Source organism: Pelecanus crispus, chromosome 1, assembly GCF_030463565.1.
Source record: "Pelecanus crispus isolate bPelCri1 chromosome 1, bPelCri1.pri, whole genome shotgun sequence".
In the NCBI taxonomy this organism is placed as follows: Eukaryota; Metazoa; Chordata; class Aves; order Pelecaniformes; family Pelecanidae; genus Pelecanus; species Pelecanus crispus.
The window spans coordinates 84,778,817-84,792,555 of NC_134643.1; the positions used below are offsets into that span (position 1 = coordinate 84,778,817).

A 13,739-nucleotide genomic window follows, 5' to 3' on the forward strand; every position below is an offset into this window, starting at 1 on the left:
AATTACTGTGATGATCAGTGGTATCAGGCTGCTGGAAGCCTACGGGATCAGACCATTCCTGGAAAAGCTGTGTAACTTCCCTCTGCTTTATTCTAGGGGAAATTAATTAATCCAGAATGGCACCCCTCGTAAAACAGTTACCAAGCTAATATTTGGAAAGGAATATACTCTCTCCATATATTACATATGTATACAGAAGATCTTATTCTAAAATACAACTTTCCACCTTTTTTAATAAATTTCAGATGTTCCTGTCCTAGTGTTTATTTTACTTCAGTTAATATATGTGTGTATAAGAAAGTGCACTGTCCAAGTGTGAACTACGGAAAAGTTAAACTTGCCCTCAGTTCCTTATACTTAAAAATAAGCAGGTTTTTATGTTACACTTGGGCTTCAGCTCTCTCATAATAGAAACAAACTTTCTGTACTTCTGTCTAATGAAAATATTTGTCCCTTAGTAAAAAATTTGTCAATAAAATTTGCCACTGCTCCAATTTTTTTATTTGGGCCAATGCAGCCTCTAATAAATGATACACAGCTGATTTGCTAAGAAGGGTCTGATCCCTGAAATCTCTACTTGGGCAAAATCACTGCTGAAAACAAGAGGACTTTTGCTGAATTTTGTCCTGTCTCTAGTGCTTTGTACTGTCTTTCAAGCACTTGTCCACGTGATCAACAGTACGTCAGGCTAAGCATGTGCACAGTTAGAGACTTTGCAAGTGGAAATTAATTTCCTTGGGCCATGATCATTTGTCAGTCTAACTTCCCAGAAGGCAGCGGGACTGATTCTCCTCACACCTACAAATGTGTAAACCGGGAACAAAGGAAGGAAATCACTAGAATTGTTACCAGGATCGTGTTAGCCCTCAGTAAGCCAGGCTGTGAATTTCCAGCACTCACGTGCTAAGTTTTATAGCACATGGCCACACTCTGCCCAGCCACCCCCTGCAAAGTAGGGTCAGTTCCATTACATTGAATGATTACTAAAGGCTTGTCTATCTGAATGAACTTGTGAGGCAGATGAGGTAAACTGCATTAAGCCCCATTGAGTTCAGAATTAAAGCAGCCTTAATTCAATTCAGCTTACTTTCTTTCCAAAAAGAATGACTCTAAATCAGATTAAGGTTGCTTTTATACTGCAACAGAATGTCCATGCTGGGCTTTAAAGCAGTTTAACAAATCTACTTTAAATGCACACCTTTCATTAATTCGGATTAGCTCTCCTGAAGTCCCCAGTGGAGATAAGGCTTAAGAGACTCCATGCAGGGAATCTGCATAGGTTTGCTAGGATGCTGTGAACTCACACCCTGGCTTACTGCACGCTACCTTCCTCGTGAAGACAAGTAAATCCAGTTCATTGTCTCTGCTGGAGCTGCCACACAGAGAATTTCAGCTCTTGGCAGTTTGGCAACAACCTTTCAGATCTGTGAAGGAAGGGGGTACAGAGCCTTTCATTTTCACTCTCCCCCTTGCTCCTCTGCCTGTTCCCTAGTGCTCTATAGCTAAGGATGGTAGGACCAGGTGGGGGATTTCATCAGTGATACCAGCCTATGGGATTCCTGCCCACTGCCCATCCACTTCACTCCTACCTCTGCACCGCCGTGCGCTGCTGCCTTGCTCACACCAGATAAGTTCCCTCATCCCCTTCACTGAGTGGATGAAGAAAAAGCTGTATGGGGGCAACTAAGAAGGCAGCATAGAGAAGTGGCTGGTAAAGGAGGCTTGGGTAGTGGCTTCTTATGCTGGAATTGCTGCCTTGCCTTATCAAACTACAGCCCAACTAAGACTGCCATATCTACTGGTTTCTCTGTCCAGCATAACATGGGCATCACTTCTGGGAGGTCCCTACCAAAAGAAGGTCTCTTCTCTCTTTCAGAGATGCACTAAATTGGCCATCAGCTCATTTCCAGTCCTCTTCCACTGACACAAACAACCCCATAGAGCTCATATGTGCAAAAAGAAACATATGTCAAAAGGGAGAGAAAAAAGAAAAAGAAAAAATAAAAGAAAAAGGAAAGAAAGAAAGAAAAGGCTGCTTACTGGTAAGAACAGGCAGTTTGTTAAGTGCACCTTCAGGCCTACAAAGACATTTCAGCACTCCTGTGTAAAGGGAATAAAAGCTTTTTTTGTTTGGGGTTTTTTTTGTGTCGAGCTTGCCAAAAACGCATGCCTATGCTACATGAGGTTAATTCCTGTACTCCATATGTATTGAAATCCTTTGCGGTGAGCTATAAATGGACAAAGCAACATTCAGGCTCCCCAAACCACCCCAAGTCCTAATGATCCATCCCGGTCTCCTGACAAAGAAGAATCTCTGCATGCAGGACTTTTCTCTTTACATATGCAGAATGATTATCATTCCGCTCATTAAACTAAGGTGTGCATACCCAACTATGGTAGAAGTTAAGCTACCAAAGTGAGGCCTCATCTCCCAGATGCTGCTTTCTGATCATCAGTCCCAGAGCACTGAATTGATTATTGCTGTTTAGTTGGTTGCTTTTTTTATAAGCTGAGTGCAGCATTCAAGTCCGTTTTGACATGAAAAGTCATAGCCTAGAAGTCAAGAGTTTGGGAAGATCAGGACCAACAGAATTTAATGGGGAGGGAGATGTAGGATGGGCAGGGGCATGAGCCGGGGACAGGAAAGAAGCTTTACAACATCTACGTAGGGGATGTAATGCCCTGTTTTATCTGATGCTTTGCATTTCTTGCAGGAGTTAGAGCTCCCTCAGTTCTTGATCGCTTTCTCATCGTTAAGATTCACAGAAGCCACACAGTGAGAAATAAAGTCAAGTCTTTCTGGAAACCTGGCAGATCAGGCTTGTGCGTAACTGCAGAGTTAGGGTTTGGGGTTTTTTTTAACTCTAAGTGCCTTGTTTTTATACACATGTGTGTCTGCACATGTGTGTGATACACACACATGTGCAGACACATATGTATATATAGTTATACACATATATACGTATATCAGAAAGATAGGGGAAGAAAGGATCTGTACAATGTGGAAGGATAAGTGTTCAACAGCAGTTGGCCACATGCTAAGTGCAAAATGAAGATCCTCAACTTTGCCCATTTCAAAAATAAAGATTAGTGCCTACATTAGCTCAGATCAAAGGTTATTATTTTCCAGGGCCTAGCAGTCAAGGCTGGCATATTGCAGAAGATACCTTCTCCTAGTGTTGCTTCCTTTACCAAATGATGGTGGAAGTAGAGTAAGGTTAGGGACCAGAAAGAAGAATATGACTCAAAGGATCTGTGATGGGATTTAAGATCTGACAGGCTGCTGAAAGGGGATGGAGGAGGCAGGGATGGGAGGGCACCAGAAAGCCTCTTTCCCCTACCTGCTGGGGAATCCAAGGCAAAGAAAAGGACAGCCCTGCAGTCTGGTTGCCTGACTGCGCGATGCCGCAGTTTGTGCTGGTCCCTAGTTCCTCCTGCATCCTGCCATGCTGGGACAGGCTGCCAAAAAGCCATCTCAGGGAAAGGAAGGGCAGATACAATGATGGCAGCGATGTCTCTATAAACAACCTAGGGAAACTTGAAGTCTTGCATAAACATAACTATGAGTTATTTGGCAGAAGCAAATGCTGAGCCCTGCAGCATTGGGCTGGCTGGGGAAGGAAGGTATCCCATGGGCGCTGGTGGTCTCTGCCTGCCTCTTCTGCGTCCCTCTCACTCGCACTTGCTCGCTCTGTCTTTCTCTGCCCCCTTCTGCGCTGTGCCAGGAGGCAGCACAGAAGACTCCCAACAGCATGTTGGTGCCTTGCCCTTTCCTTCTCTTATCTCTGATCAGCTCAGTTCCTGGAGGCACTTTCAGCAATTTAGGGGATGTAAGATAAAGGCACTGTGCAACTATCTAAATCAATCTGTTGAGTCTCTTCAGTGAGTTTTAGGGGAATACAAAAAAGTCTCAACTAACGATGGCAAAAGAAACCAGCTGCTGCAATTTGGATGCATATAATAGATAAGTTTCATTTACATTCTGAGAATGCACCAAAAAGCATGCATCTGCACCTTTCAACTATAAAGGATACTCGGTTTTAGGAGTTGCTATAGATAACTTGACTTCTTAATTTTCCATATAGCTTTCCCTTTAAGGGATGGGATATGTTCCTTTCCGACAATGCCTGGACAAAAGCCAACACATTTCCCTGAGCAATGCAGGAAAACAATCAGGTTTCTCTAATCAGTTCATTCAGGCCCTCAGTCTATCAAGCACTTTTTTAAATTTTGTTTTTATTGTTATTATTATGATTATCATTATTATTATTATTGAATTCATGCATTAATTAATTCAAGTTACACCTTAATCAAATAGGCCATAATGCTGAATATTTGAACATGCTTTGATCTCCAAAAGTTATTGTTCCCATTTGACTAACATACGCACTTAAATACAGTACTTTAAAATACTAGTCAACGATTTAATAAATTAAGGAGTGCACTTCCGGTGAATGCAAATCAAAAAGAAAAGAAAAGAGAGATAAAGGACCTATTTTTAGAAGATTCAATTCAAACGAAAGCTTATCTGCTATTGTCTGAGGTAACGTTTCAGGCATGCGATTATAAAATAAATAGTATCAAATTCAAACATGCTTACATTAAACTCCATTGTGCTATCTTGCAACAGAGGGGCTTAAAGTTTTGTATCCAGTTCTGGACAGGGAAAAGGAAAAGTGTGTTTAAATCATCTGCATGTAAGAGAACTTAGCAGCACTGCAGATGTTTTGTCTTCAGTTTTGTTTGTTATTTTCCTTTTAGAATAGTTCTTCTATGGACAGCAAAAGAGACCAGGCTTAAGTATGTTTTTAATAAGGTGCTGTGTGGATCTGTAGATTGGAAGTATGTAATCTTTCACATAGGGGGCGGAAGGAAAATTTGCGCTCCTTCATTAAAAACCATGGCAAATGCTTGCTGCAGGATTTGCTAATCTTATTTTTTATTATCTGGTGCACTTTCTTGCAAGTGTGAAGTTTTGCAGAATATTTTTTTCTGGAATCCATGCGTATGCTTTATAGCTCTAAAAACTGTCTTGCTTAGTTTAAGTTAATTTCATCAAAAAAAGGGGAGATGGGAGAGGAAAAGTTTAGGTCTAGCGTCATACAGCTTAAAACTAAACTAGTTCAAATGGTTATCATTTACCAGGTGGAAATGCTTTTTAAAAATAAACAAATTCTTATCTTTCATGGATCCTGGAAGCTTCTTAATCGCTGAGCAAAAATTCGCAATGCAACAATGCATTTACGAGGTAAATAAAGCATTCAAAGACTATCAGTAAAGCATCTACAAAGTGTGACAGTGTCACTAAAGTCTTCAAGCTGTGAGTGGGGATTTGGTTTTTTTGTTTACACATCAGTCAGCAGCTTGCTTTTATTAACGCAGTTTTGGTTGGCTACAGGGCAGTTGCCAGTTCTGAGATTAGCCTCTCTAAAATTGTCTATGCTATTATTCATATCCTCTTCGATTTCCATGTACTCAGATTTGCTGATTGTGGAGGAGCTGCGGCGACTGAGATCACTGTCAGATGCTAAATTAGGGGAGCTAACGTGAAGTAACTGAGCCTGTTCTTCCCCTTCTGTTTCTCGGTGGTAGAAGTAGTTGAAGTTGGACACGATGACAGGTACAGGCAGGGCAATTGTCAGCACACCAGCGATGGCACACAAGGAGCCTACGATTTTGCCTCCAATTGTCACAGGGTACATGTCACCATAGCCCACAGTGGTCATGGATACCACCGCCCACCAGAAAGCATCAGGGATACTTGTGAAATGAGACTCAGGTTCTTCAGCCTCAGCAAAATATACCGCACTAGAGAACAAGATCACCCCAATGAAGAGGAAGAAGATTAGTAAACCTAGCTCTCTCATACTTGCTTTGAGGGTCTGTCCCAAAATCTGGAGGCCCTTAGAGTGCCGGGAGAGTTTGAAGATTCGAAAGACTCTTACCAGTCTGATGACTCTCAGGATGGCCAAGGAGGTGGCCTGCTCTCCTTTCTGAGTCCCCTCCCGCTCAGCCATCTCGGTGCCCAGGGTGATGAAGTAAGGGATGATGGCCACAATGTCAATGAAGTTCATGATATTCTTGAAGAATTCAGTCTTGCTGGGGCAAGCAAAGAAGCGTACCACCAGCTCAAAGGAGAACCAGATGATGCACAGGGTCTCCACAACAAAGAAGGGATCTGTGAAGATGTTGGATTTGTAGACCTGGGTGGTGTTGTCAGTGCGATGCACTGTATACTCCTTGTCCTCCTTCAGCTCAGGTAATGTCTCTAGGCAGAAGATCACGATGGAGATGAGGATCACCATGACAGAGACTATTGCAATGACCCTTGCAGGCCCAGAGCTCTCTGGGTATTCAAAGAGGAGCCATACTTGGCGCTGGTACTCCCCCTCCGGCAAGGGTCTCTCCTCATCTTTGATGAATCCTTCATCTTCCCGGAACTTCTCCATGGCCTCCTCACCCAGCTCATAAAATTTGATCTCCTCAGAGAACATGTCCAAGGGCACATTGACTGGCCGGCGAAGCCGCCCCCCAGACTGGTAGTAGTAGAGGATGGCATCAAAGCTGGGCCGATTCCGGTCAAAGAAGTACTCATTGCGCAAGGGGTCAAAGTACCGCATGCGCTTCTTGGGGTTGCCCAGCAGAGTGTTGGGGAACTGGGCTAAGGTCTTCAGCTGTGTCTCAAAGCGTAGTCCAGCAATGTTTATCACTACGCGCTCACAGCACTCATGGTCATCATGGGCAGCGGGCTGGTAGCTATCCTGGGGGTGGCCAGGTAGTGCAGAAGTCTCATCCATGTTCTCTCCAGCCATCACGGTCATGGTGGCACACAGGAAGGGGGACCCAGGGGCAGGGGAGGAGAAGTGAGGGAGAGGGACTTGGGAGGGAGGAGGAGGATGGAGGAGAGCAGAGAGCCCCAGGGCAGTTCAGTGGAGGGGGCAGGGGAGGCTCACAGTCTGCGGGGAGGGATGATGAGTCGGGATGGAGAGCTTGAGGAAGGGATGGATGAGGAGCCTAAAGGATTGTAATAATCAAAAGGGGAAATGAGAGGTGGGATGAAGGGAGAGGCATCAGGGACGATGGGAGGGTGAAGGAAGAGGGAAGAAGTACCTTTCGGGGGGAAGAGGGCAGGTAAGGTGAGGGGTCCTGTCCCCCAAGCCAGGAGGCTGAAGGTCTGTGGAGCGCACCCCCAGGCTGGGGTCCCCTCCCCAGCCGTCTCCTTTTGCCTTTAACTCGATCCGTCCACTTTTCTCGCCGACTCGACCATCACCGCGGCTGCTGTCACGAAGTTACCACACACACACACACATACACACAAATAAATAAATAAATAAATAAATAAATAAATGGGCAGCTGGGAGGCGAGTCCTTGCAATGCCAACTCAGCAAATTTCCATCACCTGCCTCCCCCACACTGCCCCGGTCCTCTCTTGCGCTGGGGAGGGAGGGATGGAGATACTGTGCTTCTGAAGGCATAAAGCTCACTTGCAGGATGGAGGCTGCCAGGGAGGAGAGAAACATAATAAACCAGCCCCCAAGCCCCACCACACACACGCTCAAGCGCAATGGATTGGCTTTCACACCAGCAAGAACATCCCGCTCTGCCCACTACGGCAGCACATGCGGCGCCCTACGCGTTCCCACACAACCCCAGACATGCACCAGGGCCTCCACAGCAGGAAGGGGCTGATGTGGACCCTGTGGTGCCCTGAGTACATCGGGAAGGCTTCCCAAGCAACTTCAGCGGGGTCAGCTCCTGCGATAAGTCTCGTGACCACCACACTCCCCACTTCACAGACGGTGGAGACTTAGCTGAGCACTGACAACTTCATCATACCAATTGGGGGGATTAGGGGAGGGGGAGCAAAGCATCTCCTCTCCAGCTTTGCAGCAGCTAAACACAACTGAGAGAGAGACGGGGGGAGGGAGATCAACGTCCCAGACCCAAACTGTCCAAAATAGAGTCCAACAGTGCGGGGGGAGAAGGAGCTTTTCCTTACCTGCTCCGAGTGAGATGCGCTGGTTAGGAGTAGGAGCCAGTGCCGGAATGCGTCAAGTCGCCTTGCAGCAGCATCCAAAAAACCAAACCAAAACAAAAACCGCAGCGGCAAACTCAACCCTCCTCCTCCTCCTCTTGCGCCCCTCTTAATAATACAGCGATCGCTTTACAGGGCTGCCTGCGAGACACTGAAATATTCATACACGGTCTTAGGCTGCACCAAGGGTGAGGGGGTTTAATTAGTTTCTGCCGAGAACCGCAGTGGGGGGTGGGAGGGTTGGAAGAGAGTGCAAAGTACCTTTTTCAAAAGGCTTGAGTTAGTAAATAAAAAAGCAAGGAGTCCTAGATAGCCGCTGGCTCTCCTGCTCTCTTCCCTTAAGATAGCTGGGAAAAGAGCCGGGCGCTGGGCAGCGGCGGCTGGGGAGATGTAAGAGAGCCGCAGTCCTGCAGCCGCATCCCCGGAGTCGGTCTTGGCTCGTCCCGGCAGCAGCAGCAGCAGCAGCAGCAGGAGGCAGGAGCTGGACGCGTGTGGCAGGAGCGAGGGGGCTGCTGAACGCATAAGAGCAAGGAGCAAACTCGAGCCATTTCTTGACGCTGCAGTATCAGCAGAAACCTGAGAGCTGTTTGGTGCAGCTCGGGGAGCGGGAGGGCGCGGGGAGGGGGGGGGGGGGGGGGACCGGAGGGAGGAGGGGAGGCACGCTGCCCCCCGGGCCGGCCGCCCCCGCCGCCGCCAGCGCGGCCCCCGCCGCCGCGGCACGCTGCGCGCCGCGCCCCCGACGCAATGCAGGCGGCGGCCCCGGCCCGCCGGCCCCGGCCGCCCGCTGCGGGACACCGCGCCGCCCCTCTGCGCGGCGGGCAGCGGGGGTCGCGGCGAGCCAGCGGCTCCCCGGGGAAAGGGGACAGACGAGCGGCCCGGGCGGGTGCGGGGAGCACCCGCCGCCGCCGCGCAGAGGGGCAGCGGGGAGGGAGAGGGTCGTGGCTTTGGCCCGCCCGCCCCCGCCTCCCCCGGCTGGCAGCCGGCTCGGCGCTGCCCGCAGGCCCGCCGCGGCACCTGCAGGGGAGGCGGCCGGAGCGCTGCAGGGCCTTACACATCCCGCACGGAGCGCGGTGCTGCAGCCGCGGCGGGCGGCGGCTGCGCCTGCAGTGCCCGGGGCCCCCGCGGTGCGGGGCCGGCCCGGCACGGAGCGGCTCGGCCCGGGGTCCTGGTGCTGCTGCCGGCCCCGGTGCCGCGCCCCCGGCCCGCTCTGCGCTTGGTAGGGGACGGGGCTGCGCAGCCGGAGCCTCCCGGGCATAGCGGTGGGTCCCGCGCGGTGTGGCTGAAATTGGGAGGGAAGAGTTAAATCGGCAGGCAGCGTATTACAGGGAAATTGCCCTTTCATGCTGCCTTATCCCACTGAATTCATTTAATTGATGAATCACATAACTTCGAGATGGAGAAGACCCATTATGTCATCAGCTTCCCGCCCCTGCCAGTGCAGGATTGTTCCCCACAGTATATGCTCATGTACATTATATAAAGCCTGCTGCTCACTTTGTCAAAGCGGGAGAGGCGATCAAATACAACCTGGGCCTGTGTAATTTGAAGCACTCCAGAGCTAAGTAACACCAAGTCCACGTTTAACAGACCTGGTCTCATTAGCTGTCCACTGCATAATACATTATCTTTACTCAAGATCACCACCTTGGCAGTCCAAAAATACTTAACCGTCTGACCTCACAGACGGTTTCATGGGCGGTTTCTGTCTCTTCTTCCCTTCCCCTTATCTATCCCCATGTTTTGTTGTTTTGGGGTGGGGTTTTTTTGATGGTGCTGTGGTTTGGGTTTTTTCGCTAGAGTAAAAACTATTCTAAAATCCTCTAGCCCTAGCTGTGCTGTAATCACAGCTACTTTGCATGCTACATTCACCAGCCCTGGTGGAAACAAAAGTGCAAAGAAAAAGAACAGATTTCCTCTCTAGCCTGGTATAGGCTTTTTTTTTTTTTTCCAGTGAGCGTCACATATGCCGAAAGTTTTGTGAGAAACTTCTGGTGAAGTTCTGAGCAAGAGAAAAGTCTCTTTCTGCCGCTCACAGGCAAAACAATCAAAACACTAAATAAAAAGAGAGAGTCTTCTCCTAGGGAAAATCACAATCACTAGTTTTCTGTCTGGTCGTTTAGCTGCTCGTCATCAGCACCCAGCCTTGGACCCAGCAGCCCTGCACCCTGTACAAACTAACACCCCTCAAAAAAAGAAAGGCAGTCCCGTTGCCTGAACTAACCAGGCTGTTTTTCCACCCTTCAAGAAACTCGGCTACAGCCTTTGACTCAACATCCTCTTATGGCAGTGAATTCCATGCCTGGATGACATGCTGCACAGAGCTGACTGCAAAGTATTCGGAGAGCTCTGCATTCAGTGCGCTTGGAACTGCTTTGCAGAAATAGCTCTGTGAGCTAGCACTCACCCGGCTCTGGTGCAGTATTATATCCCCCCGTACTAGTTCAAAGTCAAATTCGTATGCTCAGGAGTGTGATGAAAATGCAGATCTGACAATCAGGCCCGAGTTCAAGGTGCTGTTCTGTCCTTGGTTTCCTGCATGGTTGCAGGCAAGTCTATATATTCTGCTTTCATATCTGAAAAACAGGACTAAAAGTGCTTCCTTTGCCTGTCACAACTGCTTAGGCTGTTTGTTCCTGAGGGCTGCCTTAGCACAGCAGAACCCAAATCCTCTTCGGAAACTGTGGGTACACCAGTAGCAGAAAAAAAATAGCCCCCTTTGTTTTTACATTGCAGGATAGCAAAAGGGATATTGCTACTCCCCCTCCTCATTTTGAATAGCTTTGAACTCTGTGATTTCTCATTCCAGTCTAACTAACATTCCTGACAAGCAGTTATGCTGGAAGGTAAATGTCTTACTAAGAAAAGTGGACTATTAGCCACAGGGTCACTGAAAATCTTGTTAAGGTACATAGACTAATGAGCAGTAACACCAGGGCTTGCAAAGAGGTCATATGTTACACATTACAGTGCTAAGTAGCTTGAATTAAATGTTGAGGAATGGAAGGATACTCCAACTTGCTGCCAAATTTGAAGTCAGGCTGCTGATACTTCATACTTTCTATATTACATAAAATGGCCACCAGCAGTTGAACTGGTAATCCCCCCCAAGGGTAAAACTGAGAAGTTCTGTTCAGGAACAAAAGTTTTCATAGGGAGACTGCAAGTTGCAAACAATTGAAAGCTTGAGATAAACAGCAGGCAGAATTTAAAAAAACATTTAGAGCAGCTGCTTTTTGAAAATCCCACTATTCTGCTTCTATAGGTGCCAAAAAAGCAGTTGCTGTTGCTTTTACCTCTTACCGATGGCCCAGCTTTGTGTGGTGGTAGGTCTGGTGGTACGATGCAAACAGCATTATGCCTCTCCGATAGCCATTCACCATGAGAAACGCTTCCATCTGAGTTCCCCCATGGAGAGTGCATCCAGTCTGGTGTGGTAGTGCGGTTGAGCACAAGCAGATGGGGAAGCAGCAGGCGTTCTGAGTTGCAAAGGTTGAGGAGCTTCGCTGCCATCTTTGATGGCTGCTGATGTAACTTTCTGTAAGCAACCAGAACTGCTAGACTACTTGTGTCAAAGATAGGTCAGCGCAGCAAAAGCAGAACTGTTTCTGCAAGTTCAAAGCCTTGCCTTGCAGAGAAAGCTGAAGGTTCCCGTGTTTTGGTCTGGCAAACTAAAGATTTCCCCTGGCGAGAAAGAACAGACCCATTTTTTGAGAGGGAGAGTGAGACACAGGTAGAGAGAATTGAGTTGCTGATTAAAACTCTTAGTGTATTGTAAGGACTGAAGAGGAATTGTATTGAATTACTGTAAATCTGAAGCTCGATTAAAAAATAACTGTTGGTTTTACACAGTGAAATAGTCTTTAAACACTGTCACCAGTGAACCTGAAAACTACTGATTGAAATCAATGGACGTAGAAGCAGAGTGGATTTCCCAGCATGACATCATTCATGTAGGTGTCGTGAGTGACACTCTCAGCATGCTAAATTTCCTCAGCATGAAGGGGCAGTTTGTGTGATAGAAACCATTGCAACATCCAAAGTGGCAAGTGATACCATGGTTGTTTGAACCTTATGGATCTTCATAGTCATTGTAGCCCCAATTCATCCAAGCCTGGAAAACAACCTAGTAATATTATAGCTCCATTTAGAGCTGCATAAACCCACAAATGAGTTGTGCAGGTGTCACCATAGACATCATTCAATGGCCTTGGAGACAAAGGATGCTATGCATGAAGGGAGATGTTTTGGCCTAAATTTGTCTTCTAGAGCCTCTGTCAGTCATAATGGTCTATGACATGGAAAGAGTCAACAGAGAGAACCAAAGGTGAGCTTGTGGTGTTGACCATTGGATTTTATTCCTTGGGGGTAACAAGGGATCTTTTAAAAGGTTTTTATCTTTTAATACTGATTTATGAGCTTTGTTACTATCCTCCAGTATTATTAGGCATTGTTATGACTGGGATAATCAAATCTCATGCTTCAAAGCATAGTGATAGCTGATGGGAGATGACAATAACTTTTGTTCCCTCTTGTCATATCATTTCATTGTTTTTCCTGCTCCCTTTTAAAGCCTTAAGTATGGGCGCTCTATGATGAAAAGAGGCAATGAGTAGATCCAGTCCTGTTTCTACACAGAGGGAAGATGAGAGCTTGGGAGTGCATCCCTGTGAAGAAGGAAGCAGAAACTGCCCTCACTCACATGTGAACTTTTGCTGCTAGGACCAGCCTGGAGAGAAAAGATGCCACTGCCTCACTGCTTTTTATCCCACATCAGTGGACTGGATAGGGGCAAAGTGTGGCAGTGGAAGGATGGCTGGGCAGGGGAGAACAGAAAACACGCTGTATTAGGAAAGGGTTGAGCCTGCTTTTGTTCTCCTCCGAAGCAGCTGTATAATCAGACAAAATGGAAGGGCGAAGTCCTAATCCACCCCACAGTGCCCAAGCTATGCTACAGAAAATACCAAACTCTTGCGGGCATGTACCCATAGGAGCAACACACTTCTACATGAAGTGTAATTAAAAATGCTTAGCAACAATATTTTCATGGTTTTAATACCAATTCCTCCTTCTCTGACCTTCTTTCCTGGTCCTAGGTTTTCTTTCTCAGAGTTTTGTCCAGCTGGCTGCTTGCTATTGAAAGAATCCCCTGCTCAAGCAGGCTGGTCTGTCTTGTGAAAGGAAGAGAGTGTATTTTATTGAGACCTATGCACCAAATCTTTAAAAATAATTCCCGCTTCCCATTTTGGACACCGGGAACAGCACTTGGAGAAGAAGTCCTGAATGACTTAGCAACAGCTTGTTCTTTCTGTGATTATCTGAGCATACTTGAATCAGGTACACATGACTTCTTTCTTAACAGTATCCACTTTTGGCTTCCTGTGATTGTATTACTTGGTATGAGACCTTATACAAGCACTGGGGCAAGAACTTTGTTCATGAATGCTGTTGGGCACAGGGTATAGAGACCAGAGAGTGAACTTTCCCCATATCACTAGGGGCGCGCGTCACATGAGGGGCTGCTGTCAGAGAAGGGGAACATCTGGGAAGGGCAGAACACCACCAGAGCAAGTATGTTCCTGTAAAACCAAAAAGCAGTTCTGGCAGTGGGTCCTTGTAATACACAATGAAGAAGTCAACTTTGGGAACACTGAAGTTTCTCCTGTGTGAGATCATTTGTAGGACAGTTCCAGCTTATAGGAAAGA

General features: G+C 47.1%; 1 protein-coding gene across 1 annotated transcript; it reads right to left on the reverse strand.

Annotated features, from left to right (window-relative positions):
* Positions 1-5,345: 5,345 nt before the first annotated feature.
* Positions 5,346-7,256, reverse strand: LOC104031050 (potassium voltage-gated channel subfamily A member 1). The gene is made up of 2 exons (XM_009482933.2): positions 7,111-7,256; positions 5,346-6,877 (listed from the first exon to the last, which is right to left on the reverse strand). Exon 2 carries the CDS (start codon positions 6,819-6,821, stop codon positions 5,346-5,348), a length of 1,476 nt encoding a protein of 491 aa, XP_009481208.1. The 5' UTR covers positions 6,822-6,877; positions 7,111-7,256.
* Positions 7,257-13,739: the final 6,483 nt, after the last annotated feature.

What these genes read in the sequence shown, in the direction of transcription:
- LOC104031050 (XM_009482933.2), bottom strand. Translation starts at nt 6,821, where the DNA reads ATGACCGTGATGGCTGGAGAGAACATGGATGAGACTTCTGCACTACCT.